We start from the raw sequence: 27,395 nt of genomic DNA on the forward strand, positions 1-27,395 counted from the left end.
AGCAATGATGCTATTTTTTGTTTGTAATTAAAAGAGGGGGGTTTGTGTTGTTTTCTTTTAAAACAATATGTAATAGGAGTGTTATTTTCAACAAGATTTTTCTGATTTTGGAGCTTGCTTTACAGACATTTGAATATACAAGTATATACTTATTTTTTTACAACTAGGGTGTTTTTTTAATGCACCGAGCATTAAATTATGGTTGTGTAACCACCAGCTCTGGTAACATTTCTGCAGACCAAATGTTTATGATGTCTAATCTCTGTTTGTTGCCAAGTAACCATATGATATGTGCTAATATAACATCTGCCATACTGGGTTTGTATAGTGAGCTTTATTTAAAGCTCGGTACATCAAATGGATAATAAGCACCAGATATTATTGTTCTCAGGCATGTTCCCCTCCCCTTACATGGACTGTGTAACTTTTTTGGTTTTAATATCCTATGGTAGACCTTGATTTCCTACCATGTTACAAAACAGAAAAGCTATGGAAACTAAAAGTTCAGGGCTTAGACTTCAGGCAAGATTTGTACGGAGATAATGCAAACCTGAAGTCCCCTGTGCCAGGTTGTCTGCTGTTATAATGGGAGGGTCTGTACACACAGTACAGAACCAGGCAGAACATCTGTATGATAAACCGTAGAGATATACAGTGCAATTTGCATGGCATGTCCCCCAACTCCACCCCCATCCCGTCTGCTGCACAGACACTAACTACTCAGGACACCCTGGGAGTTCTCCAGACTTTCTAAACCTGTAAGTGTAAATATTTGCTAAAAATGAAAAAGCAGGTGGAGACCTGCTGGAGATTTTTTGGTCCAGTCCCCTGCTCAGAGCAGGGTCAGCAAGGGCAGGTTCCTGAGTGTCATGTCGAGTTGGGTTTTGAATGTCTCCAAGGATGGAGACTCTACAATATCTCTGGGCAACCTGCTCCTGTGTTTGACCACCCTCATAGTGAAGAAGTTTTTTCATATGTTTAAGGGGAATTTCCTGTGTTTCAGTTTGTGCCTTTGCCTCTTGTCCTGTCTCTTAGCACTGCTGAGCAGAGTCTGGCTCTGTTGTCTTTACTTCCCCCATCAAGTTTTTTTTACACATGGACAAGATCCTGCTGAGCCTTCTCTTCTGCAGGCTGAGCAGTCCCTGCTCTCTCAGCCTCTCCTTGTACAAAGTGCTCCAAACCCTTAATCATCATTGTGGCCCTTCACTGTCCTTCTCCCAGTATGTGTACACCTCTCTTGTAGTGGAGAACCCAGCACTGGACCCAGCAGTCCAGATGTGTCTCATCACAGCTAAGTAAAGGGGTAGGAACACCTACTTCAACCTGCTGGCCGTGCTTTGCCTAACGTGTCCCAGGGTGCTGTTGGCTTTCCTTACTGCAAGAGCACATTGCTGGCTCCTGTCTAACTTGTTCTCTACGATCCCAAGGTCCTTGTCTGCCAATCTGATTTTCAGCTGGTTGGCTCCCAGCCTGTACTGGAGCCTGAGGTTATTCCTCCCCAGGGACAGGACTTGGCATTTCCCCTTGTTGAACTTCACGAGGCTCCTGTCAGACCATTTCTGCAGCCTGTCAAGGTCCCTCTGAGTGGCAGCACACCCATCTGGTTCATCAACCACTCCTCCCAGTTTTGTGTTCCGTCATCCAGGTCACTAATGCAGAAGTTAAACAGTGTTGGCCCCAGCACCGGTTCTCGGGGTACACTGCTGGTACAGGCCTCCAGTTGGACTTTGTGCTGCTGGTTGTAACCTTCCGAGTCCAGCAGTTCAGCCAGTTTTCAACCCATCTCACTGTCCATGTACTTAGTCCATACTTCATCCATTTGTCAGTGAGGATGTTATGCGAGACAGTGTCAAAAGCCTTGCTAAAGTCAAGATAAACAGCATCAACTGCTCTCCTCAGGTCCACTGAGCCAGCCGTCTCATCACTGACGACTATCAGGTTGGTTAAGTGCAATTTCCCCTTTGTAAATCCATGCTGACTACTCCCAGTCATCATCTTGTCCTTCACGTGTCTGGAAATGATTTCCAGGACTATTTGTTCCATCACTTTCCTGCAGGTCAAGGTGAGGCTGGCCAGCCTATGTTCCCAAGATCCTCCTTCTTGCCTTTCTTGAAGATGGGAGTGACCTTTGCTTTCTTACAGTCCAAAATCTCTCAAGTTAAAAGCAAAAAAGCCTGCTTGAATGGAGCAGATCAGAAGTAGCTGCCTAAGTGGACAGAAAAGCTCATGTGCACTCAAAGAGAAATACAGAAAGCAAAAAAAAACCCTCATAGTGTTCACGAAAGTAGAAATTATGGATTTTTCACACTTACTTTTTGGGCCACAAGAAAGGATAGTATGTCCAAATTTCTAGCAGAGCAAAGACAGATTCAGAAGACTAAATCACTGAAATGACTTGGAGAACAAATGAAAGAGGTGTGCAGGTCTACAACAGAACTGGAACAGAGAGCATGAGAGCAGGTCGCCTTTTAAATCAGATGATTTTGAAATAGAGCAACAGAATTAAAAGGTTGACTACAAATCCTGAAAGAGGAAACTCCATGCAATATGTAAAAAATTTAATTGCAAGGCCTTTAAATGTCAGCTCTTTGGAAGAGTTGAAGTGGTCAGGGTGCATAAGGTCCTATTCCCTTTACAAGGCCTCCTCAGAGGCTGAGAAATCTTATTCTGAAATGTCAGCATTATCAGCAGAAAGATTTAATTATGAAAAAAAAGCATAGAGTGTCTAGAATTTGTATTCAAAGGTCATGAGCTACAGTATTTCCAAGAACTGTCTGCCCTAACGCTCTAAAAAGGAGAGAATAATAAAAGCAAGGCAGGAACAGATTCACACATATTACTATTCAGTTCCTAATATCGGTGTCCTACAATAAATGACTTTCAATGAGGGAAAATACACTCCAGTTACTTGGGTTTGAAATCTAAATCTGAGACAGTGTATACAAAATAATAGGCCAAAAATGAAAACTAATGATAAATTTCAGAGAAAAATTTTAATGATTGGGAAAAGATTGAGAAAGAGAAATAATAGTGAACACTAAGATTCAACTGGCAAGCATGAAAGTGAGGCTGAACAAGAAAACGTAGGTATCCCTAATTAATCAGATAATTAAATGATATTTTCTTCCGTTAAGAATAATAGAGTCATTGTTAAGACAATGTGTGTTTGGTCTAGTCACAGAGAACATAACTTTATGATACTTGCTCCCCTATTTTCTATATTTTAACCTAGAGAAAAAAGAAAAGAGAATAGATTGAGAGAACAATGTGAAAAGGAGATCTATGATGATATGCAGAGAATTTTTAATAGTGTGTGTTGCAGAATGCTTGCTTGATGTGAAATGTGTGAGTCTGGCTTTTCTTACTTGTTTGCCTAAACCTCATGATTTATATAACTCTCTGTTTAGCTTCATGAATATGTAATGTATTCAGGTAGCCCAGTTGTTAAGAATACTGCACATGTTTCTATTTGTTTCACAAGCCTTATACAAGATTTATACAACACACCACTGAAGACTCTTCTAAACAAAGGCATAACCTAACATGTAGATATAGGAGCAAAAAAATACTCTCGTGTTCTAACTGCAAATAAGTATGTCTACAAGTAGTTATAGTAAGGGTCATGGTCCATATAGATCCCTCCAAAAAACGTTAGTATGGGCTTCCAGACTTAAGATTTCTAGGAAACAGCCTCCCAGAACTTCTCATTTGTCTTGGAATAGAAACAATAGCAGAAACTGCAGCAGATACGGTTTAACTGAGGTGAACTGGATTTGCTTAATCCTGTTCTCACACAGTAGTAAAGACAAGGATGTTTTAGGGAAAGCTCCATGTAGATAAAATTGGAGAAAAAGCCAAAGTCAAACCAGGAGCGTAGTGCATGAGTACTAAAACATGCCAACTGTAGTGGTCTTCTCCATCCTCAGGTTGTTTTGTCTGCTAGTTGTTGTCACTAGAAGGGCAGAAGGAAGAGTTAGAGACTGCACAAAATGCCATTTCCCGTTTTGACATGTTTTATAAGAGTGCCCTGTCACGTGTGACAAGCAACGGGTGTGGGTGCCCTCCTCCAGAATTAGAAAAATGGTTACACAAAGCATCCACTTAGGGCACTCTGGCAGGACGAGACCTGGCTCTTTTGACCTAGAGGACTCGTATGAGCCAGTACTATAGACATGGCAAAACAGGCAAAATTCCTGCTGAATGAAATGCTGGTGAGCTTCACCATTAAACTGAAACCTCAGAGAATCTCCTGGTGGAAGTTCTCCTGCATGCATGGTTTCATTCTATTGCTAAGAGCTTTTATTTCAATTAAACACACAGATAATGTATCACATGCTTATTTATAGCGACAACGGCAGCAACCAACTTGTTCACTGTTTCTCAGGGTTTTTTTCAGATGATCTGATGTCCCTTAGATGGAAGTGGAGGGACAAATTTAATAGCCCATACAGACAGATCAAGCTTTAGCATGACATCCTTTTCATATACCTACAGAGAAAATCTCATTTCCATTATCTTGCTCTGGGGATTAGTTTTGTACAGAAACCATGGTGTAATGCAGAGGAACTTCATGCAAGAGAGAGAAAAATATAATTTGGATACTTTAGATCCTTTAATATTTTTATATGCCTTTTTGTATTTTGGGTCTCTTCTTTTTTTGTGGGGGAGGGGGAATCCTGTCCCTATAATAGAAAGTCTTTTAGGATCAAAGCCTTGCTTTATTCCTTCCTTTCCTCTTTGTAAGATCGAAATATAAATTCTAAATCTGCCACACAAAGAGACCAATACTGTCAAGATGTTAGGCTGATATTTCACTCAGTAGTTTTAACTACCTATAATCTTTAGTTCTTTTGTATTTCAAGACTGCATTAACATTTGTGATGACAGCATTTTGATTATTTGTACTTTTTCCTTGGAGACCACTGCGAAATGTCACTGTGTGTTCAAGAAAACTAACAGAAAAAAAAGAGCAATACATAGATCTTCTCTGAAATCATAGGGGTAGCACAAGTGTCACATCAGATTCAATTAGAGATGAGCAGATAATGAAAACGCCAACATCTGGCTGCATTTGCTCTTCTCCTCCAGTATTCAACCTGTTGTTAATCACAGGGGACTGACAAGCTCAAAACATTTTAAAAGACTTCTTGGAAATATTGTTTCCATCTTCTACGATTTCATTTTAGCAATGCCTCTTCTTTTCTCAATATGCATCATTGAAACTTTTGCATAATAATGGCCTCTTTATTAATTACCATTTTATCTGCTTCTGCACTTTCTCACAGGAAGTGCTAATATTCTGTTTAATGCATTGCATAGTTCTTTTAGGAAAATTTCCTTACATAAAAAAATTGAGGACTGTAACTTCAGTTTGCGAAAAACTTCAGAAGAAAGGTTTAGTTATGAGAAATAAAGACCATTTTCATTTGTATGCTCAAAGCGATAGGGTTGGGTTTTTTTTTTAATATGTGGTAAGGATAAGACAATGAGAAAGACATAAACTGAAAGAAGAGGCAGACTTTTTGTCTCTCAATGCAAGATTCATGGGAACATTTCAGAAGATAAAAGCTGATCTTCAATCAGTCATAGTGATAACTAAGTCACATTAGGCAGCTCATTTATGGTCATATGCCTATGGCTTCACACATGTATCTTTACTATCCTTATACATATCTGCCCTCAGTTTGAACTGCTTGATTCAGGGTATAACCAGGCTTGTTCACACAGTGAGGCAGAATATTCTTACAGGGCTGCTGTGCAATTCATAGCATACGTGATTTTAAATGATGCCCTTGCGAATGGAAACTAACCTGATTGTAACTGAGAAATGAGATTTAAGGTTGTTAGAAGTCTCAAGCAGGTATAAAGGATTCTCTTTTTATGGAAGACCTTGCCATGTATTTATTTTTTAAAAGGCAATGATTTCTCTAGTGATATATCTGAATACATAGGGCTATACTTAGGAGAAATAAAGAAAAAAAACCAACATCCTTGCATTGCATTACTTAAGTTTTGCTCTGCTCACGATTGCTCTGAGAAACCTCAGAGTTCTCAATATTAATATTCATCTGGACAGTGACTGTGTATATTAGTGTTTCAAGACTGCAGGTTCAGGCTGCACATAATTAATTTTATTGCAGCCCTACTGTAGACTACTGCTACTGCATTATTTCTTTTACAGACATTACTATTGAAAAAAAAAAAAATAAAGCAAACCCAAAAGCATACATCAGTGTTTTCCAAGGTACTGCAGTTATCAGCTGAAATACTATAGTTTTTCCTCCTATTCTTGTAATTACCTGTGATTCCTAAATACCGCCATCTATGGCAGCTTTTCATAAATGATGGCTTTCCAATGGCGGTGCTTTATTTCAAGACCCCTCTCATGAAGTGGACACTTAGCAATCTAAGTGCCTGAAGGTTCAGCTTTATAGTCAATCAGACCTAATATCCCTCCTCTGACAGAGGTGCCTTGTCCCCGAGGTCATTTGCCTGTGCCAAAAATAGCAGAATGAAGAAAGGACAAAAAGAAACCCAGGCTCAGAAAATCATCAGGAAAATAAATTGTAATGAGGAATTCTCTTAGTTTCTAGGGGCAAACTAAGAGATGAGGAATCTTTCTGAACTGCAGAATGAATTAAAGAAATGGTGTGGACCTCAAGACAGGAACTCCATCTCTCTGGTTTCCTTTGATTTCAAAGTATAGGAACATTTTGCTTAGCATACTAATGAATTCTTTCCCCCATTCAACCCTGTGCTACAGTTGCAATATCTTCCAGGGACATCAGTCATTTTTTCTAAAAGTGGTCTAAGTTCATAAACATAAGAGGTTTAATCTCATTGTATGATCTACAATCTCAGAAAGATCAGAAGGGTTTTCATCCTTGGAAAGTAAGTTTTAGTTCAATAAAAAAGCTGAACAAGATAGATAACTCGGACTGGCCAGGTAAGGCAGCCATTCCTGTGAATTTTTGTCCTTGTGGGAAGTGTCCAGCCAATAAACTGGCTTTCTGAGGTGCAGACAACTCCACACAGCCCTGTGTGCCTCTAAAACTGAAAATTATTTGTAATCATTACTATCTGCAAGGACGAATCTGAGAGCACTTTGTAAGACAGGCATAACCATAGATCTTTGGTATTATTATTTTTCTATTATAAAGCTTGTGGGTTTTGAGGCAGTTCCTTCTTTGATGTCCAGATTTTGATGTACCGTTTGGATTAAGCTTTTCTTCATTAGCTGTGTTAAATTCTAACAGGTGGCTGGTCTCTTCAAATAACAGAATTTTGCAGCGAGCAAATGTATCATGTGACCATAAACATCTAAAGCTAAAGCAGCAGATTAGGAGGAGGAGTATGGAAGTAGGTGGCTGATGTAAAAATATTATCTTCTGGCTAGTTTCCAGTTGGGTGACTGATTGTGGTGGCTCTCAGTTTCATTACCGCAAGACAAATTGTTCAATATGTTTTAAATGTACAGCCAATCTGATAGACATGGAATGTGAATTTAGGCACTTCCTCTTTGAGTAGGATCAATATGTCTGCAGCTGAATGGTATCTCTGAAGTCAGATATTTTTAATACAGCTTCAGAATCGGTTACTTCACTTGGGATTTTTTTTTTTTTTTAAACTTTAGTTTCTTTCAAATGAAAAACAAGTTTGACACATATTTGTTTTCAAACCATTCATCAGTGATGGTTCAGAAATCAAATACAAGGTGGGCTGTAAACTTGATTTATGATCCAACAGCTTTTCGTTGAAAGAATCTGACCTGTCAAACCCCATTTTTTTGAGAGGAATATACCAGTTTTGGTTAACTTTGTCTGGGATAAGGTTCTCGACTCTTAAGTGGGAAAGAAAAAAAAAAAGAAAAAAAAAGGCAGTGATAGAGAAAGAAAGAAAGGAAGAGAAAAAGGGGGGGGGGTGGAAGGGGGAGAGAGGGAGGGAGAAGTGCACCCGTGCATCGGTAGATAATAATATCCAAGAACTAAGATTCTTGCCAAGAGACTTGAGAACTCTCTCATGCAAGAATAGGAATCTGAACACTCTGTTCCTCCTGTGTGACAACCATGTTGATAACTACTACCTGGTGGGAAGAGGACCATCTCTTTATTTTTTTTTAAACACAGTCAAAAGAGTTCTGGTTCTTTGCATACAGTACAGAACAGGAAGTGCTTTGAAATCATGGATATTTTTGTAGGACATGAAAATTATTGCCTTCCTCCATCTATTCACTTAAAAAAAAAGTATTTAACCTGTTTAAAAGACCAGCTGTAGTTGTGACTTTTGTAATTTTTGTTTGATTCTTGCTATTTAGTAAACGTTTAGGAAGAAAGGATTAAATTCTGGTTTTGCTGTTCAATTTAGTAGATAACTGTGCCTCAATATATCCATCTGAAAATTGTATTAATTTTGAATAGCCTGTTGCATGGTGGGTTGACCCAGTTGCACCCCCTGGTTTGAAAGATATGAAACAGCTTATAGCAGATGCATAGGTCTACGTCAGAGTTTCTAAACTAAATGAGGATTGCAGAAACTCTGCTGTCCATTAAAGTTGCTATCTGGGGAGAGTGTAAACTTGAAAGGGAGAGAGGCAGCTGGAGAAATGTCCACCTCTGCCTCGGTCCACCTGGATTAATTGCCAGGAAAACATTCATACATTTGTAGGCTAAAAAATAGATAAAATAACAGACACTAAAGGTGGTGATTGACCGAGGGCACATTTCAAATCACCTTTGAAAATCTGATATTTTAAGTATATGAAGTTATTCAAATTATTTTCCTTGCCTATATTACTCCCAGTCACAGTATTTCCCTATAGCCTAAAACTCTGGAATGCAGAACACCCAGGGATGCTTTCGCTTTTCCAGATGGGTGAAGGAATTGGCCCTGGGAGATGTGATTGGTTGTAGTATAGACATACCCACAACAGCGTCAGGTTGGTAGGCATCAATAGGAAATGCAACACTGAAATACTGATATTTGCCTCGATTTAGAGAGCTTAGAGGTGCACTGTCTTATTAAGCATGAATTCTTCCTGGCCACAAATATTGGTAACTATCACTTTAAAATAACTATACAACACAGTTCACCCCTGGTGTATCTTTGTTTTAGTGTTGATTAGGGTTTTTATGTACTCCTGGATGATGGGACAGAGCGCACTCTCAGCAAAATGGGTGGAATGGGTGACAAAGTGGAGGCCAGGGCTCCTGTTTAGGGAGACCTTGCTGAGTTGGAGAAAGTCATGGAGTCCAACAAAGGCAAATGCAACGTCTTGCTCAAGGAGTGGAATAAGCCCACGCAGCAGTGCAGAACCAGGGACTGACTGAAAAGGAAAAAGCTTTGCAGGAAAGATCCTGGTAGCCCAGGTGGACAATAAGTTGAGCATGAGTTGGCAAAGGCAAGTTGGCAAGAATTTAGCTAGCAAGTCCAGGAGGGTGATCCTTCGCATCTCTTTAGTATTGGTGACGGCGCGTCTGGAATGCTGTGACAAATTTTGGGCTCCCCGGCGTACAAAAAGACATGGATGTACTGGATTGAGTCTAGTGCATGCCACAAGGTGGTTGGGGGCTGGAACACCTGAGGTGGTAAAATCTCCATCCACAGAGATGTTCAAAACATGACTGGGTGAGGTCCTGGCAACCTGTCCTATTGGATCTGCTTTGAACAGGAGGTTGGACCACTTGGCCTCCAGAGGGTTTTTCTAGTCTACATGTTCCTGTGATTCTGATACATCAGTTATGTGTCTAATTTGTTATTTTCAGTAACCTTTTCTCTGTTAAATTATCTATTGAACCTCACAAGATGTGGGAAAATTAAATTGGGCACAAATTTTATAATAACTTCATACTGTTGTTGAAGGATGATTTATCTGCATACATTAACATCCTGTGCCTATTCATTTAAAAGTAGGAAGCCTCTTAGAGACCTGAAGTATGGGACCACAAAAGTAATGTCAATCTTTGCTTAAACTGAGAAAAATACTGTTTTCTAATCTACTTATTTGTTGCATTCAGATTAACTCTACCAGTTACTATATCTTTACTTACAATGAGAGAACTTTGTTTGCTCAAAGAGTTTCAAAACAGATTTAGAACAACAGTGACTCAGAAGACATTATCTGATGAATGGTAATTTTGTTGAGAATGACAGAAGTGCAAAACTAAATTTAAATTCATAGTGGATGATGTTTAAAAAATGTCAATGTGCTGATAAATTATGAGCCTTTACAGAGAAGTTAAGAAATGGGAATGACTAATTTTGCAGTTTAAGGGAAAATATATTTCAAATCCTTTTCCCTTCCACCCACTTTAGCCCCCAAGGAAAAAAAAAAGAAAAAAAAAAAAGAGGAAAAAAAAAGAGAGACAAAGAGAGCTAAAAAGCATTCAAATCGGTGTAAAGAAAAGTAACAACGCAGAGATGTTGCCAAAAAGTCTGTCACAGCTGTGGCTCTCTCCAAAGTCTGTAGTGCAGAATGATTTCCTGTAGAGAGTAGAAGCTGTTGTTGGAAGAATGAACTGAAAGAGGGTATGTGGACCAAATCCAGTTCTTTTCCCATCCTTGAAGAGATATTCTGATTCAGTCCTAGATCTGATGGGTCAACATCCCAGACACCAACTGGGTGGGTTTACGCTCTGGTCAGATAAAGGAAGACATCTGTAAAGCAGAAATGTATGAGTTGATAATGAATCCATTCTATAGTTGCTGCACAGTTCAAATTAATATTGTAGATTTTAAAGGGCATTGATAATTTAATCAAAGAGCAGGGGAAACATAGTAAAGAGAATGCAACTAAAGCTCTCCTGCAATTCAACTGACAGGAGATGAGTGTGTTTAGCAGATTAAACCCATACACATGTGGATGTGTGTGTGTCAGTAAGAAAGGGAACAGTGATTTTGACAAGTTGGAGGGAACAAATATTATAGACTTATATCAAAATGTCAAATGCACTTTAAATCTCTGACAGCCCATAATCTCTGTTAAAGACTGAAAGTTGAAAAGCAAAATATCAAAATGTTCCAAGTGACTACAAAAGTTGGAGCTTTCCCATGAACATTTACTATCAATTTTAAAGAAAAAAATAAATGAATGTTCTTTTTTTCATATAACATGCAGTCATCTGTCAGATCAGTAAAGAGTACACTTGCTAACAACAGCAAAAGTAGTAATAATCAATGTCACTGCTATGAATTAAGTATACAGATGATGAATCTAGTAGAATAGCAGCACTATTTAGCTGCATGGATTGAACACACTTCAGCAACCTTCAGAAGGTTTTTGACCACTACCAAACTCTTCCTATTCCACAATTTGCATAAGTCTACTAATATTATTTCAGGGTAGATCAAAAGGGAGGAGGGAAGTCATCCTATTAGGAATCTTGACATTATTTCACTGTACCCATCCCTTGGATTTTGAGAACTGAGCCTTTTTCTAGTACTCCACTTTCAAAATTTTCACTGATGGTAATATCTTTTTAAATAAAATTTTCATCAACTCTTCAAAATTGTTTTACAGTAACTTAGTTTATATTATTTCTCTGTTAATGACTATATTTAATAGAAAGGTAATTGAATATTATAACAAAGTATGAAATGCTGGATAATATTTATGAAAATACAAAATTTTAACATGTCAGTGCATGTTTTTTGTGAGGGTTTAAAGAGATGACTTAACACAAGTGCCTTCAATACCTTGGCATGTGAAAGATTCTAAATTTACTGCTATATTTACTCTCTAAAAAAAAAACATTTACAGCAACTGAAGGTGTGAACTTTATTTAAACAAATGAAAAAAACGAAGCATTCCTGAAACAATAGGCATAAAATCAAGTCTTATTCTACCCAATAATAATCAGAAAACTATATATGTGAATTTCTTTCTTTTCTAGCACCACTAACAGATAAACCACCAAAGCTTTTACACCCCTTGGAGAGTAAGCTAACAATTCAGGAGACCCAGTTAGGTAAGTAGCAAACACATAATTTCTTTTCAAATCGTATGAAGGTATTAGATGTGTCAATGTATGATGGTCATGTGATGGTATGTTGGCATTAATAACTTCATTTAAAAGGCATTAAACATACTTTGTTTCCATGCTGAGATGTATCATACACCATCTAGAAGACTGTTGTTCGCAGAAAAAATTGGTAGTAATTAACACTGAATACTAAGCTCTTGAATATTAATGATACTGGTTTTCACCTTTGCTGAAAGTCTGTAGTTATAAGTGTATGTGAGCTTTTCTTGCTAAACTTCCTCTTTTCTCTATATTTATATATACTTACTGTGGGATTCAGTAGGATTTTGTGGTTTAAATTCTGCTTGCAAGACTGCTTTGGCGATTACTTACGAAATTGCAAAGATGTTCTGTAATTATAAATGTTGTGCTGGTCTAAAAAACATACAGCAAACAGCGAGAAATTAACATAATAGCATCTGATTATTCTGAATGTATGAATATATATGTAAAGAATAATGGAGAGAAACTGATGCATGAAGAAACCATTTTGTTTCACTTTTTCTAGCCTAGTGGATAGTGGGTATGTTTTGTCGCTGTGGTCTCCTACCGCCGTGCAGGTAATTAAGGCTCCAAAGCTAAGTGCATGAGTTACTACGGTTTGCAGGATATTACAATCCATCTCCTTTGTGGATTGACACAGAGGGCAACTTGTAAGAAACAAACAGTCCTCAGTAGGTTACACTGGAATTATGCTTTTGTGTCAGAACAGTAACCTATTGATAGATCTTCTAGCATGTTAGCTACAGGGAAAAAATGGAAACAAATCTGGTGGTTGTCTAAATCTCATAGAAAAAAAAAAAAAAGAAATAAAGCAAGCAAAACTCAGTACATTCTGCAGCACACCACCAGAAAAAGCAGAAGGCTTGCAAATTAATTCTGACAGTCATTGGCAGAACATTTTATGGTGCTTGCCAGCTTATGGCTAATAGTGGCCAGAGAATAATTAATCTTTGTTTTGATATTCATAAAATATTACTTAAAATGATTCATGCTATTCAGGTAATATTCTTACATGCTGATATATATGTTTTCAGAAACAATTGTATAGAAAGGGGGAGATGTAACATATTTCCTTCTAGAGCTACTTTCTGTTGTTCGGAATGTGTTGTTTCTGATATACCAACTCAGAAAACTTTTCCTATATGACAATCCTAGATGATTTTACCTTTTCATTTGAACACAAGCCTAAGGAAGAGAAAGCAAAGTGACTCCACACATTTTTTCCCAACTAGTGTTACTTACTGAGATATTTTTGATGGGAAAAAAAAAAGGCAGAACCTTTTGGGGCTTTGATGTTGTCTTGCTAAATATACTGCATAGGTGAGACTATTTCAATAAGACTGTAATTATTAATGGCTAGCTAGAGGCTTTTTATCTATGATTTTTAGAATTAATCATATCTTTGATTTCTCATAGTTCTGAGAAACAGATTAAATAATTTGAGAAGTGCTGGGCTTGGAAAAGACACTTTTCAGAAAACTAAATACCTATGAATATGAAGGAGTTAATTTGAAAATGTCACTTTCAGACACAGATGGGAAAGTCTGACCGCAAACGAATGTGAAGCTACAATACTTAGCTTTATATCAAGAAGTTACAAGAATATATTAATTTGTTGTTCAAAAGCCTGTGAAAAAGCCTGTGAGAACTGGAGCAAGTGCAAAAAAATGATAGTTCCCTGACATGAAAATTATATTGTTCCACTCTTAGTTTTAATGTCTTGGTCCTGCTGGACAATGTTTGAAAGGTCTATGTTTCACTTTCACTGAGGAAAGCTAGCGTTCTTTTCAGGGGGCGAGTTCATACCCTTCAAAAAAATACAAAATATTTTAGCGTTGGAATAATTCACTTGCTCAAACCTTAGAGAGCCACCTAAGCCACCCACCTGAGGCTTGGGGTGACCACATGTTGCAGACTGGTCTAGACACTGCCAGAAAACATGTTAGTCCTCCAGAATGTGTTTGGGGTGGTGGTTTTGTCCCTTATTTGGAAAATAAACCTGTTGGTGGAAGGGGAAGAAGTGGTATGGGTGGCACAGAAAAGGGAGAGCAAGGAACTAGGAGCTTAAGGTAGTCTGGGATTTCGTTAGCAGGTCACCAGTTGGTGAGGTGGGGAGCTGGGGCAATCCCCGCTCTCCCCCCACGTTTCTGTACTTCTCACCTTGCAGTCCTCCACCTTGAGTTGGAAATGAAGCAGGTTGCAGGTGTCAGGCAGGACATGGCTTGGGGGGCACATATGCGATTTACAGGGATGTGTGTGCGTCTGCAGGTGCACATGGTGTGCTGAAACGTCAGGAGTGATGGTTCACCTCAAAATCTTCCCCTGCTGGCAGGCTTCTGGGGAGTGGTGCTGGGCACACTTTTGAGGAAGCCCTCAGTAACCCCAGTGTGTTTGCTGCTGAAGGAGCTGCTGGAGTTCAGTTCTTAAACAGGGCACCTCCATGCAGTGTCTAGATCAAGGTGGGAAGACTCCAGGCATATCTCATTTATTTGGCTCTAGCACTGCTGAGTGACAGAGATATCTGACATTTATTGCTGATATATATTGGTCTCTTCTATACAACAGCAATTAAAATTAGTGTCACGGGACCACAGGCCTGTTGTATTATTGTGTTACATGGGTTCTGTAGAACAGCATCAGACCAAAAGGTGATTGCACGTTAAGGAAGGAGCTTCTCTAAGGGGTGACTGGTAGAGTCTTATGGCATAACCAAACAACGGCAGTTTGACTTGCTAAGACAAAAGGAAAGAAACGAGAGCTGTAGAATCTGCATACCTCAGTCCTATGAGCCTACAGGCTTCCATCACGCTCAAGCTATCTGCAGCTGTTTGTAGGAAAGGTGTCCTGCTATTCACCTGATGTTTGGGAGAGTGTTAAGCATGGCTGCACTGCAATCATAGAATGGTTTGGGTTGGAAGGGACCTTAAAGATCATGTAGTTCCAATCCCCCTGCCATGGGCAGGGACACCTTCCACTAGACCAGGTTGCTCAAAGCCCCATCCAACCTGGCCTTGAACACTTCAGGGATGGGGCATCCACAGCCTCTCTGGGCAACCTGCTCCAGTGCCTCACCACCCCCACAGTAAAGAACATCTGCCTAATATCTAATCTAAATCCACCCTCTCTCAATTTAAAGCCATTACCCCTTGTCCTATCACTACATGCCCTTATAAAAAGTCCCTCTCTGGCTTTCTTGTAGGCCTCCTTTAGGTACTGGAAGGCTACTATAAGGTTTCCCTAGAGCCTTCTCTTCTGTAGGCTAAACAACCCCAACTCTCTCAGCCTGTCTTCATAGGAGAGGTGCTCCAGCCCCCTGATCATCTTCATGGCCCTCCTCTGGACTTGCTCCAACAAGTCCATGTCCTTCTTACGTTGGGGGCCCCAGAGCTGAAGGCAGTACTGCAGGTGGGGTCTCACCAGGGCAGAGTAGAGGGGGAGAATCACCTCCCTCGACCTGCTGGTCACGCTTCTTTTGATGCAGCCCAGGGTACAGCTGGATTTCTGGGCTACTACTGCACTTTTCTGGCTCATATTCAGATTTTTTCATCCACCAATACCCCCAAGTCCTTTCTCTGCAGGGCTGCTCTCAATCGACTCATCGCCCAGCCTGTCTTTGTGCTTGGGATTGCCATGACCCACGTGCAGGACCTTACACTTGGCCTTGTTGAACTTCATGAGGTTGGCACAGTCCCACCTCTCAGGCCTGTCCAGGTCCCTCCGGATGGCATCCCTTCCCTCCGGCGCGTCGACCGCACCGCACAGCTTGGTGTCGTCGGCAAACTTGCTGAGGGTGCACTCGATCCCACTGTCCGTGTTGCTGACAAAGTTGTCAAAGAGCGCCAGTCTCAATACCGACCCCCGAGGAACTCCACTCCTCGCTGGTCTCCACTCGGACACAGAGCCGTGTGCTGGGTTGTGTGGTCCTTGTGTGGACCCAGGGTTGCTGGGTTGGGTGGACTTGGCCAACCTTCGACGAGGGACTCTCCCACGCCAACTGCCGCGCCGTGCCTTGGCCTGACGCGCCGCGCTCTGCCTCGACGTGCCACGGCCTGTTTGCCCGCTCCGTTCGCCGCCCTCCCGTGGGCCGCCCTTGGTGGGAGCAGGGGGCGGCCGCCATTACGCGTGGCCCTGCCCACGCTTCGTCAGCTGCTCTCCCTCATGGACCTGCCGCTTCTGGCAGGTTTCTGGGGTTTCCCCGGCTCAGGAATCCCCCCCGTACGCCACGATCCCCCGCTCCCCGCCTGCCCTGCAGCCGATCGCCTCCACGAGCCACCTGAGAGAGTCACTGGAATCTGGAGACCTCATCTCAAATCTCTTTTTATTACACTGAATAGGAACCAGAAAAGCACAGGATAGCAGCACAGGATAGAAATTGAAGGAGAAATTCATTTCTCAAAGGCTTTTCTTAAAAGACAGCATGAGACAGCCAAAGCACGAAGCAGAGAAATCCTAGATGAGGAAAGAAAGATTAGTTCCCGACTTACCCTGTTCTGCATTTAATGTTTTTTGTTTGTAACTTCACTTCCAATTTTGTAATCGATAACTTAATCCTGTTGCAAGGGTAAAAATACTGGTTTCTTTTTAAGCTTTTCTCCTGTTAAAAAGGCTCTTAGGTAGCTGTGGTGACCTCAATAGAAAATGCTTCTCTGGAAACAATGACTCCAGATAAAATATTATGTCAAATACAGCCTACAGAGGTATGCAGCCTTGCAGGAAGCTTGGAACTATAAGGAGATGAGTGTTTTTCCACTGAGCCACTCTGTGGGCTGGCAGCAGCATATACCCGGGAGGGGAGAAAAGCAGGCAATGAATGGGAGGCAAGGCACGGTTAATGAAGAACAACATAATGACCCAAGGAACCGCATCCCACAATATTCTTCCTCTTACCGTCAACGCGCTAACAAAATCAAATGAACAAATCCCTGCTAACATAAAACAACCCCTTGTAATAATAATAAAAATACAACCCTTTCTGTTCAGACCTGTTCAGAAAGGAATTAATGTTGTTTCTTACACATGAAAAATCCTAAAACGTCAGATAACTCTATTTTTAACTCTAGATTCATGTAGATGTTATATATTTATGATATAAATATATCATATCCATTATATATATATTTATATATAAATTATGTTCTGTTTTCTCTATTGGTAAATTCTGAGTCTTTTCAGTTTCGCCTGTCTTTCAGGTAACATTGTTTTTCCCATCAGCACTGTCAAATATCTGTCCTCCTCAAGGAAACAGGAAGAATACTTTTAGTCTAACTTGAGAAAATGTGATTTTAGTATCCAGTTAGTCCATCTTCATGTTACTAAAGAAGATAGGTGTGCCTCCACAACAGGCAGTAATGGATCTGAATTAAAAAAATGCAAAACACACAATAATTACTTTAACCTCCTCACAAGCTAGTTAGCCTGTGTCCTCTCCATTTTTCAATGCGTTTCCTGGTTCTGCACAAGGCTGTAACTTGAAATGCCAACATTCACCTAGAAAAATAAAGCAATTGTTCAATTATTTTTAGCTAGGCTTGACATTAGAGAAAAGAAAAAAGGAATAAAGGGTTTCCAGCACTATATGAATGGACCTAAACCATAAGTTTGGACAGGCACCTAAACACTTTCTCTGTCATCTGAATGAAATGCATTTTCCTGAATTTCATCCAACACTAAAAAATCTTGTGAGCAAATATACAGTGAATGTTTTTCCTATTTGTTTTAGGGCATTATTTCAAGAAAATCAAATTGACTGTTATCACCTAGTTAATTGGGGCTTGCTTCTTTCTCCCCCTTCCCCATGCATATTCAAGAAAAAATGTCACTAAACCTGCTTTTAATATATTACTTCTTAAGTAAGAATACAAAGAAGTTCCAGAGGTAAATCATCAGGGAGAGTAGAATGCTACTTCGTTTATAGCACTGTGTTGTCATTAAAATCTTCCACACAAATTGACCTTGTTAATGATAAAAGCCCTCCTTAACTAGCTTAATCAGTAGCTGTATAAATAAATTAACTCAAGTGATATGAACTAACTAGCAATCTGTGCCTCCATTCAGGATGAAAATTAAAATGAAAGAATAACTACAATTATAAATTTTTACCTCTACACATTTCATCTAAATGCTATATTCACTCTGTAATAGGAACAGCATTTTTTTCATTATGATGGAGGGATTTTTAAGTTTATCTGTTTGATTACACCAACATTCTTTAAACCAAACTGAGCTTTTTTTCAATCATGTGATTCAATTGGACACTTTGGTTCTTTGATATATTCTATGATTAGATTAACATAATATGGGCAACAGTTTCACATGGGAATAAACAAAACTGTAAATTCAAAATTTTCTTCACACATATAATCTATTTTTTAATTTATCTGAGAGCTGGGGTTTTCCTTTCACACAACTAGGGGTTTTAAAAAGGTAAAAAAAATAAAGTCCTTTTTTTTTTTTCTGTTTGAACTATTTATTGTAAAAAGTTAGTTTTCAACAAACCAATATTTTAAAAGAAAGTTTTCATTGAGAAATTCCTAACTTCACTGTTCTAAAATACTTTGTTTAAATATCACATCATAATTTGTGGGCTAAAGTTCAGTTTCATATACTCACCTAGTCAAATTGTAGGACTTTCAGTGGATAAAGCTTTGCTTAAAGACTCACTTGCATGGTTAATGATTTAACTGCAGACTGGTTCATGAAAACTCAAATGTTTGAAATGGGGTGTAAATGGATGAAGAATATGTATTCTCTCACCATCTGGGGGAAAAAAAAAGTGTCTTTGATCATTTTTCCCTACAGAGATAGACATCAATATGTAAACCAACCATTTAGGAAAATCATGTACGGACAATATTTACCTAACTCTGACCCGGGTGACAGTTTCTATATTGCTATTAATTTTATTGTCTTTTTTGTCAATGATAATAGCTAGATACCTCAACCAGTTCAAGCCCTGTTGTTGTAGGCTCAGTGAGGACCATATGGGAGAGACTCATGGAAAACCGGGGGGACCATGCAGTATCAGAAACAGCAATAACAGCAGTGGGGGTTTTAGTCAATTTAAGTAAATCTAGTAAATATAAGTATTATCTTCTGCTTTTTATAGAAGTGCTCAAGCACTATCATTCAGTGAGGCAGAGTTGGAAGGGAAGGAAAGATCAAAAAGCTGGTTTCTTTCTTTCTCCAAAGCAATGCTATGAGGAAACTCAGAATACCTATTTTACCATGCATGTAGTTTTTTTAATCTAACCAGATACAAGCTGACCAAAATCTCATACGTGTTGTTTTACACATTCTACTGGAAAGAGAGAAAATAATTTTCAAATTTTGTCTTGGTATTTTCAGCTCAGCTTTCCAATTCCAAAAAGAGAAGACTAGCACAGAACTATTTTCCCAGAGTAAATAATGGACTGAGGTCTTCCAAAGGTCTTGACTCGGGCTGGGGGGGGGGGGGGGGGGGAATCTAGCAAAGAAGAAAACCGCATGGTAATAAGGGAGTTTTTAATCACTAAAATCTGATTACTAGAAAAAAGAAAAATGTTTCCTAAGTACCCCATAGTCCCTTCTTTAGACTTTCAACCTTCAGATTGCATTAATTGAACTATTCTGTAGCTGAGGCTGTCCATGAAGGGCCAAACAGAGTTTACTCAAAAAGAGACAATAAGCGAGTCAGAAACATTCAACTGCATTAAGTTGGCAGTTACAGCTCAGTGACAACACATCGACTGATTTTCCTTCCACTCTTTTTCCTAATTTAAACAAACACTAAAAGGTCAGAGTTCAGATATTAGAAATAGCATATCTACGTATTTTAAATGTTTATTTTTCTCTCTTTCTCCATCTGTGTGTGTATCTGAGAATAAATATATATACATGTATGCCTAATCTCTCCATATATATATAACATATATATGTATAGACAAAATTTGACAATGCATTTGTTCAAATTTTATCTCACTTTATTAATGCTTTGTCTGGGAGACATTTATCTGATTTAATGATGGAATAATAAAACTTCTTTATTCATGTTAGATTATAATCCATTAAGAAATGTCTGCTCTAGAGGATACTATAAACCATACTTATCTGAGGCACTATGTTAAGCATCTAAATAGGATTTAATGCGATAAAAAGTGTCTGTTCAGTCTCTCTGCAACTATGTACATTTCATTCTTTAGGTACAGATTAGATACATGAGAATTTTCTATTTCAGATTGTTTGTGCAATTTTTCACATTTCTTATTAAAAAGCTAAACATCCAGTTGATTTTTATAATATCAGAGAAGACTGGAAACTCAAAAGATTTCCCATATCAGTTGGATAATCATCCAAAAATTTGTTTTCCTATTTAAGACTTTTTTAAATAATCAAAAATCATATGTCTTTTATTAGCAGTATAAAATATAATCAGATACAGCAAAACTTCAGTAAGAATCCTCTGTGGGAGTCAGCAGGATGTAACTTACTGTAACCAAGATCATAATAGATACAGAATACCATATACCAAGAAATGCAATTTGGAAATAGGCACATACTGTACATGATTTCCACCCTGTGAAATTATAGTCCTAAAAAGACTGTAATTGTGTAAATTTGAAACATCAGGAATCACATTGTTCTGTGATCATTTTAGCCAGATTTTTGGCTTCAAGCTGTACTTTGTGTTTCTAAATTATAGGTAGGCTCTTCATTGTATCTAATGTTGAAAGACACACAAGTGTTTCCTTGCATACAAAAAAAATGATCGCTTAATGGTACTATGCAAAAGCATATAAAATATTAAGTAGCAAAAGTCAAGATCAAAATTTAATACTGTGTTCTAAGTACTTATAATTGATAACTATTTTAACTTAATGAACTCCTCCAGAATATTCTGCTCTAGAGATACAGATCTCTTGTGAGCAGCAATGGTCTTCACGTGTAAAGCTGATCTCAGTAAAGATGTCTTCAGGCTATCCGTAGAATGACAAACACTAGTACAGTTTTTTTCTCCCAGGAATTAGTCTGCTTTCCCATTCTAGAATAAATTCTTTTCAGCATTATTGGTGAAGTCAACATATGCAGTCCAAATGAGGAGTAATTTTACAAGAAGCTGCATTGAACGTTGTTTTTGTCTGAGATGTACTGTGGATTTATAGATTGTATTATGATTTAGTGCTGTACACAGGTTTCATTCTGAAAAATCCATCTAAATCCACATGCATTCTTAATAGCAATAATTACCGGGGATCTGACAGTTTATGTCAATAGAAAATGGCAAGTTATTTGTAGGAACACTAAGGGGCTGAAGGGCTTAAATGCTCGTGATAAACTCTTACAGTTTAGAACATCATAGTAGTATGAATATTTTGAAACAATCAGTTGAACAGGATCTTTTTTATATTTGTTAACAGATGTGTAACACTGAAACTTCAGATTGTGCATACTGAAGCGCTATTCTTGTCTGCTTACATAGCATGTTATGGATGAATACACAGGATACATTATCCCTAGATATAATCAACACACATTTGTTATAAATGTCCAATTCACTAGCTATTTAATTTTATATCGTATTTAATATCTGAGGAACTTGCAAATAAAAAAAAAAGACTCGTGGAAATTCAGTTTGATGCTACATAGCATAACTGATTAAAAAAAAAAAATTCTAACAATAGTTTATTTATGGCATGTATTGGAAACCTTCATATAACACTTCAGTAGTGATGAATGCATGATCAAGAACTGTAGGTCAGTCAACTTCTTTGCTTTGGGTTAGGCTTGAGGATAATGGGATACAGATGGTTATTGGTCCAAATTTCATATCTGACAACAAATTACCAGCAATGGCTTCAACGTTCACATGCCAATCATAATTTCTACCCTAAATCCTTCTCAGAATGCTCTAGACAGCAATAAGCAAAAGATAAAACAGCAGTATTTTCCACAATCTGCCCTCTTTCAATTTCTTATCCTTTTGCCTAAGGTAAAGTTCTGACAACGGACTGTTTAGTGACTTTTTCTTGTTTCCACACAAGAAAGTAAAATATCACCTGAAACAAGAGATTTATTCAGCACTTAGGTTTCATGCCGATCTGAATGTATATACAGAAAAAGTCCAAATACAAAGAAACTGGTGTTAAGCACTTGCTTCACTGAACTCAGAGGTAACTCTTGAGAACCATGGAGCTAGGGAATTAAAAGAGAGAGAAGGCATCCAGTTCAGTAAAACCAGAATTTAAATTTTTTATACCTCAGGATCTAGTTATTTGCAAGGCCTGACTTGGTTATCTACCTTGAACTCTGTAGTAAATGTCACCTTCTACTGTACCAGTCACTTCAACTGCTTAAAGTATCCTTTAAATAGATATATGCTGTATTGCAAGTATACTGATCTCACTCCAATAACTAGCGTGCAACTGAAAATATTTGTAGGGAAGGAAATATTAGAAAAGCGTCATACTTACCAATAAATAAAACATATGAAGTGACTATTCATATTCACTACAGAAACAAATGAAGCACATACTTCAGTTAACCCCCATTAGGGTTATTAAGAAAAAATTATAACAAGCATTACAAAATTACCTCTCTCTACACTAATGTAATGGACAGATTGGAGATATGAGGCTGTAGGGTCATATGTTTTGTTTCTTTCACAGCTTTCTAGGCAATTCATTTGAAGTAATAAATGCTTGTAATTTTTAATAATTCATTCACGGTCAGATTTTTCATGGGATTTCTAAAAGCATGCATGGTACATTTGTGCTCGTTAAGAATCATAGGAAGCCTAGCTTCTTGGTACTGATTTTATAATGCTTTTAGAGATTGATACTAAAGATACCTACAGGTTTGTTAGAGTTTAAATATTAGTAAAGATTTTTTGTGGGTTTGTTGTGTGTGTTTTTAATCTCTCACTAGGTTCTTTTAAACAAAGCATTCATCCCACTTTAGTCAAAATTAGAGGATTTCTTTTTGGAAGACATTTTCTACTTTTCATATAGATATTCAATTCCCATATGAAGAAAGATGACTTACAAATAAAGCAGCCAATATTATAGAATCTTTTTTTTTTTTTTTTTCCTTTCTCAAGTGGTAATCCATGTCAAAACAGATACTTTATCATAGATACAGTATCCAAGGTGCCATTTTTAGTTTCCCAATGCCTGGGAAAGGTCAGGCATTTTAAAAGCTTATAAATGCAAATATATCCCATCATGTGAGTATTCAAATTAGTGAGATTATTCTTCTTTGTAAAAACAAACAAATAAACAAAAGTTACCTTTACAGGGGTGAAGTTCAAGACTGAAATTATTTGGAATTACTATTAGGGAATGAACGATCTTTAGTTTGTCCAGGGTGTTGTTCAGAATAATTTACTTACTATACTAGACACATACACTATCGTATTACCAACAATAACATTTCAACCCCATTTAAGGCAAAAATTAAAATGAGGACTAAAATGCTGTTGTAGTATTTACTGGAAGGACATATACAAAGAATAACTCTGTGTATTTGAAAGACTTTTCTAAGAGTGTGGTACCTGCTACAGTTCCCTGCCTGCTGTTTTAGTTTTATAAATACTTGCATCTTTTTCCAGAGCTGTTTTATTTTGGGAGTAGAGTTCCTTATATCAGTCTCTCCTTGAGGTAAGGAGAAGAGGGTAGGAAGAAAATGGAGTTTGGTTCCCAGGGCAGTCTGAGCCAGCACACCAGCAGCTCAAGAGAGAAGGGACTGTACAAGCTCCTACTTATAGAGAAGAGAGAAGTCTGGGGAGGAGGCAATTTTTGCTACCGTTTGCTGCAATCTCTGGACATGCAAACCCCTTGTTTTTGTTGTTTTCCGTTTAAAATGCTTCTGACACAGTGACCATGAAAGAGGAAGCTATGAAAAACATAAAAATCCATTTAGAGTCAGATGCACAAAAAACATTGAGATGCCTAACTTCTTCTGCTATCAATACCTTTGTGTTCCTGCTATTTATATATTAGGAAGAGTGTTCACTTTGTGCGGTTTTAGACCTCTGGCTCAAATAGGTTCTTGAATTTGTCAGTGGAGCCTCTCGAGGGCACACAATTTCGTCTGGCAGGTACGTTACCCATTAATGGTGTGATGTTTCAGGATTGCTTTAATGCGGTGTAAATCTGTGCTGCTCTGACACCTGCCCCCTCTCACTCTCCTCTTCTTTCAGCCAGCTTCAGCACTTACGCTCACAAGGTTCGTCAGGTAGCTGAAAAGCAATCCAAAAGGAAAGAAAACCAATTTAAGCTAGATGGCTTGCTGTGCTGATGGTGACATGAGTGCAGCAAACCCTAGTGCCAAGACATGGTGAGAGTGGGAGTGCATAGCTGGGGAGAAGAGTGGGGAGAAGACAGCATAAAGGTGTTTTGGCTCAAATCAATTAGGAAACATCACTCCAAGTCAATACTTGGTCACAGTAGGCTCCCCATAGGGTCGATATAGATCAAGAGGCACCTGTGTGGCATAAATCCTATCACATCAGAGTGGAACTGCTCTGCAGCTACCTGGATCTTCCCATCCAGGTGGCTTTTGTCTGGACTTTGGCACACTGACAACTCGCTCCGCTCACTGTGCAGGATTTTAGGTTCTTTGTTTAGACATCCGGGATGACATACCTGCAGTTGGAGTGTGTGAATATCTTCCTTTATGATACCTGTACACAGCAGGTGAATGCCAGGCTTTCAAAAATATTTAAAGTAGAGCTTTCAGAAACAGTTAACATTGAACCATTTAACACCATGAATTTCGTAACTGGAAATGTCATAGGTATGGTATATCATAGAAATTTATACCCAAGTCTTCTAATGTGTTTGTATTTTTGACTGTTAAATTCATTGAAATGTAGCTCCATGAACTGAGATGTGTTAATGATTTACCATGACCAAACACAAGAGATAATTCCATCATTATTTTGATGTTATTTAAAGCTAGATATGAATCACACTGTTACTTAATTGGCTATCTGGTATCCAGTTACAGAAACTTGAGAGCAAGGAATACATTTTACTGTGATAAAAGAAAAAAGTATATTAGTCATATCAACTCTTTAATTAGACATTCAGTTAATTTTGTTTATCAGGTTTTTCTTGCTTCATCTCCTTTGTACTCATTTATATAAGTAAAAAAGCATACTGGTTGATGGTTCTTGCTTTTCAGCAGAAGTATACATGATGAATTAGTGATACTGAGAACAACATAAAAAATACTTTTTAAGGGTTGATTTTAGTCATACAGCTCATCAAACTTCAAAGGCAATTTTAATTTTAGCAGATGATATTTTCATTGGAAATTTTCAGTCTTTTAATATTGTCATGCCAAAAGATTTCTTTTTCAGACTTTTTTTAGTTGCTCCTCTTAGTGGCATTAAAAAAATAATCTCAAGATTGTTCCTGCCTTTGAAATACTGCTTTGTTATGGAAAAAATATACCGACTTTAATACAGTCTGCACAAGTAAGGTTATTGACTCCACTTTATCTGTACAATACACTGAAAAGGTATCATATGGCTAATCTTAGGATTGTGGGATATCTTATTTTTACTTTGGTCTGACTTTATGTTATAGGCAATCATCAGTGAAAATGCTTCCAAATTAATCATTTTAAAAGCAAATCACTTTGCTTTTGAAATTCTTCCCTTTTACAGTGGAAATCAGAGTTTTCTGTAAGAATAGTGAGCTGCTGTAGGTACCAAACCACCGAACCCCCACCCTCACTGCATTCAGCAAGTGTCTGCACACATCCTTTTTCTCAACTCCATTTTGCTTCAGCTTTTTATGTAATTAGAAGCAGAGTTCCAGCCTGAAGCAGATCAAAAGACTGTACCAAGAGAAGTCAGTATCTCTCAGAGCTTGAGCATCTCCTCCTTTGAACTTTGCGTGTCGTTTAGAAGCGTTACCCTTATTATGACAGGATGGTGTCACTGATCGATCCATCACTCTGCAGTGTCCCTGCCCCTATCTCCCGTTTTACTTTGTGGCAATTTGTTAACAAGTGTGGGTGTAGACCAACTCCTCTAAGCTGTTATAATATCCCAAGGCACGAAATGTAATTCTTGAGGTTTGGTGTCCTAAATTCAGTACGCTCTTGTCAGAATTAGCCTAATGGCTGAAGGGATCCACGCGGGTGTTTGGCAGTCGCTCCGCCAGGCGGGATAAATCAGTGCCGGCGCTGTGCCCGGAGGCAGCTCTGAGCTGCCGCAGGGGAGGAGGCTCCCCCGGATCTAAGCACGGTTTATATAAAGGTCGTATTAATCTGGGGGCTGGATTACCCTCCGGATGGCAGCCCATGCTTTAGGGTTGAAATGAGTCTAAGTCTTCTTGGAAAGAAGAGAGTTTAAAGCAGCCTATTTCTAGGTCTGTATTCAGCATGTTTGAGCTTTTCAAGGAGTTGTCGAAATCCTCAGGACAGCAGAAATTTCAGGCAGATGGAGAAGAGAGTAGAAAGACAAAGCTGAGAGAGGCTGCGGACCAATCTAATGCCCTATAGGAAAAGCCTTAACTACCAGACTGCCGACAGTGGTGCTTAGCGAGTGTAAGATTCCTTGATAATCTTGATCCCAGGTAGAAGTAGGTAAGGGATATGCCAAAAAAATTTGGGAATGGAGCTGATTCCACTTCAGTACAAATGCCGGGTGTGTTAGGTGCTACTTCAACAACTCCTCAACCCACACACAGAGAAAAGTGTTGCACTGCCAGTAGCAGTTTACAAGCAATCCACAGATGAGAAGTAGGATTCCACTAGTTAGAGATGGCTGAAGATGGAAGCTGTGGTGTATGTATAATTGCTGGGTATTTCCAAGTCACTTAATTGGGGTCTCGAGAGCGACTGAGTTGTAGATCAGCTGAGCCTCGGTAACTGACCCCTAGCAGCAGTTTCTGTGGTGTGTATTTAGTGTATTGTCAATGCAAGGTAAAGCGTTGCCAAAGTTGAAGACAGCAGGATTTTCTTGGCTTTTCAAATGGGTAACAGTACACATTCTCACTTACTGTGGCACAGAAGATGTGAGGCAATTCCTTAAACTGTGATAACACATTTGTGAGTTAGAGAACAATACAGAATCCTTCCTAAATTATCTTTCTAATATCTATTTTGTCTTTTCAGAAGGTAACAAAATACAGCTCCTTCACAATTAGTAATGACAAATTAGTAGAAATGACTGTCTGGACCATTTTAACTTCTATTGGAAAGCACTGAATTTTAAGCGTATGCACATTGCAGTGTACATCAAAAGTACATCAAAAGTTATATTCTACTTCGAAACCTTGAAGTCTCTTTCATATTCACTTCTGTTATCTGCTAGCAGTACAGCAATTTATCATACATGAATGCCATTTCTAGGAAGTTCCATTTTTTTTCTTAGCTCTTCTTAAAGCA

The 27,395-nt window shown here is 38.5% G+C and overlaps 1 protein-coding gene across 1 annotated transcript in view; it reads left to right on the top strand.

Moving 5' to 3' along the window:
* The window catches only part of IL1RAPL1 (interleukin 1 receptor accessory protein like 1), a 640,886-nt gene that overhangs the window by 464,795 nt on the left and 148,696 nt on the right, over positions 1 to 27,395 (top strand). Inside the window, exon 5 of the mRNA XM_075034677.1 lies at positions 11,889 to 11,963. Within this exon, the coding sequence (XP_074890778.1) occupies positions 11,889 to 11,963 (75 nt within the window). The remainder of the gene's footprint in view (positions 1 to 11,888; positions 11,964 to 27,395) is intronic.

The sequence above is a fragment of the Buteo buteo genome, chromosome 8 (genome assembly GCF_964188355.1).
Source record: "Buteo buteo chromosome 8, bButBut1.hap1.1, whole genome shotgun sequence".
NCBI classification, from domain to species: Eukaryota; Metazoa; Chordata; class Aves; order Accipitriformes; family Accipitridae; genus Buteo; species Buteo buteo.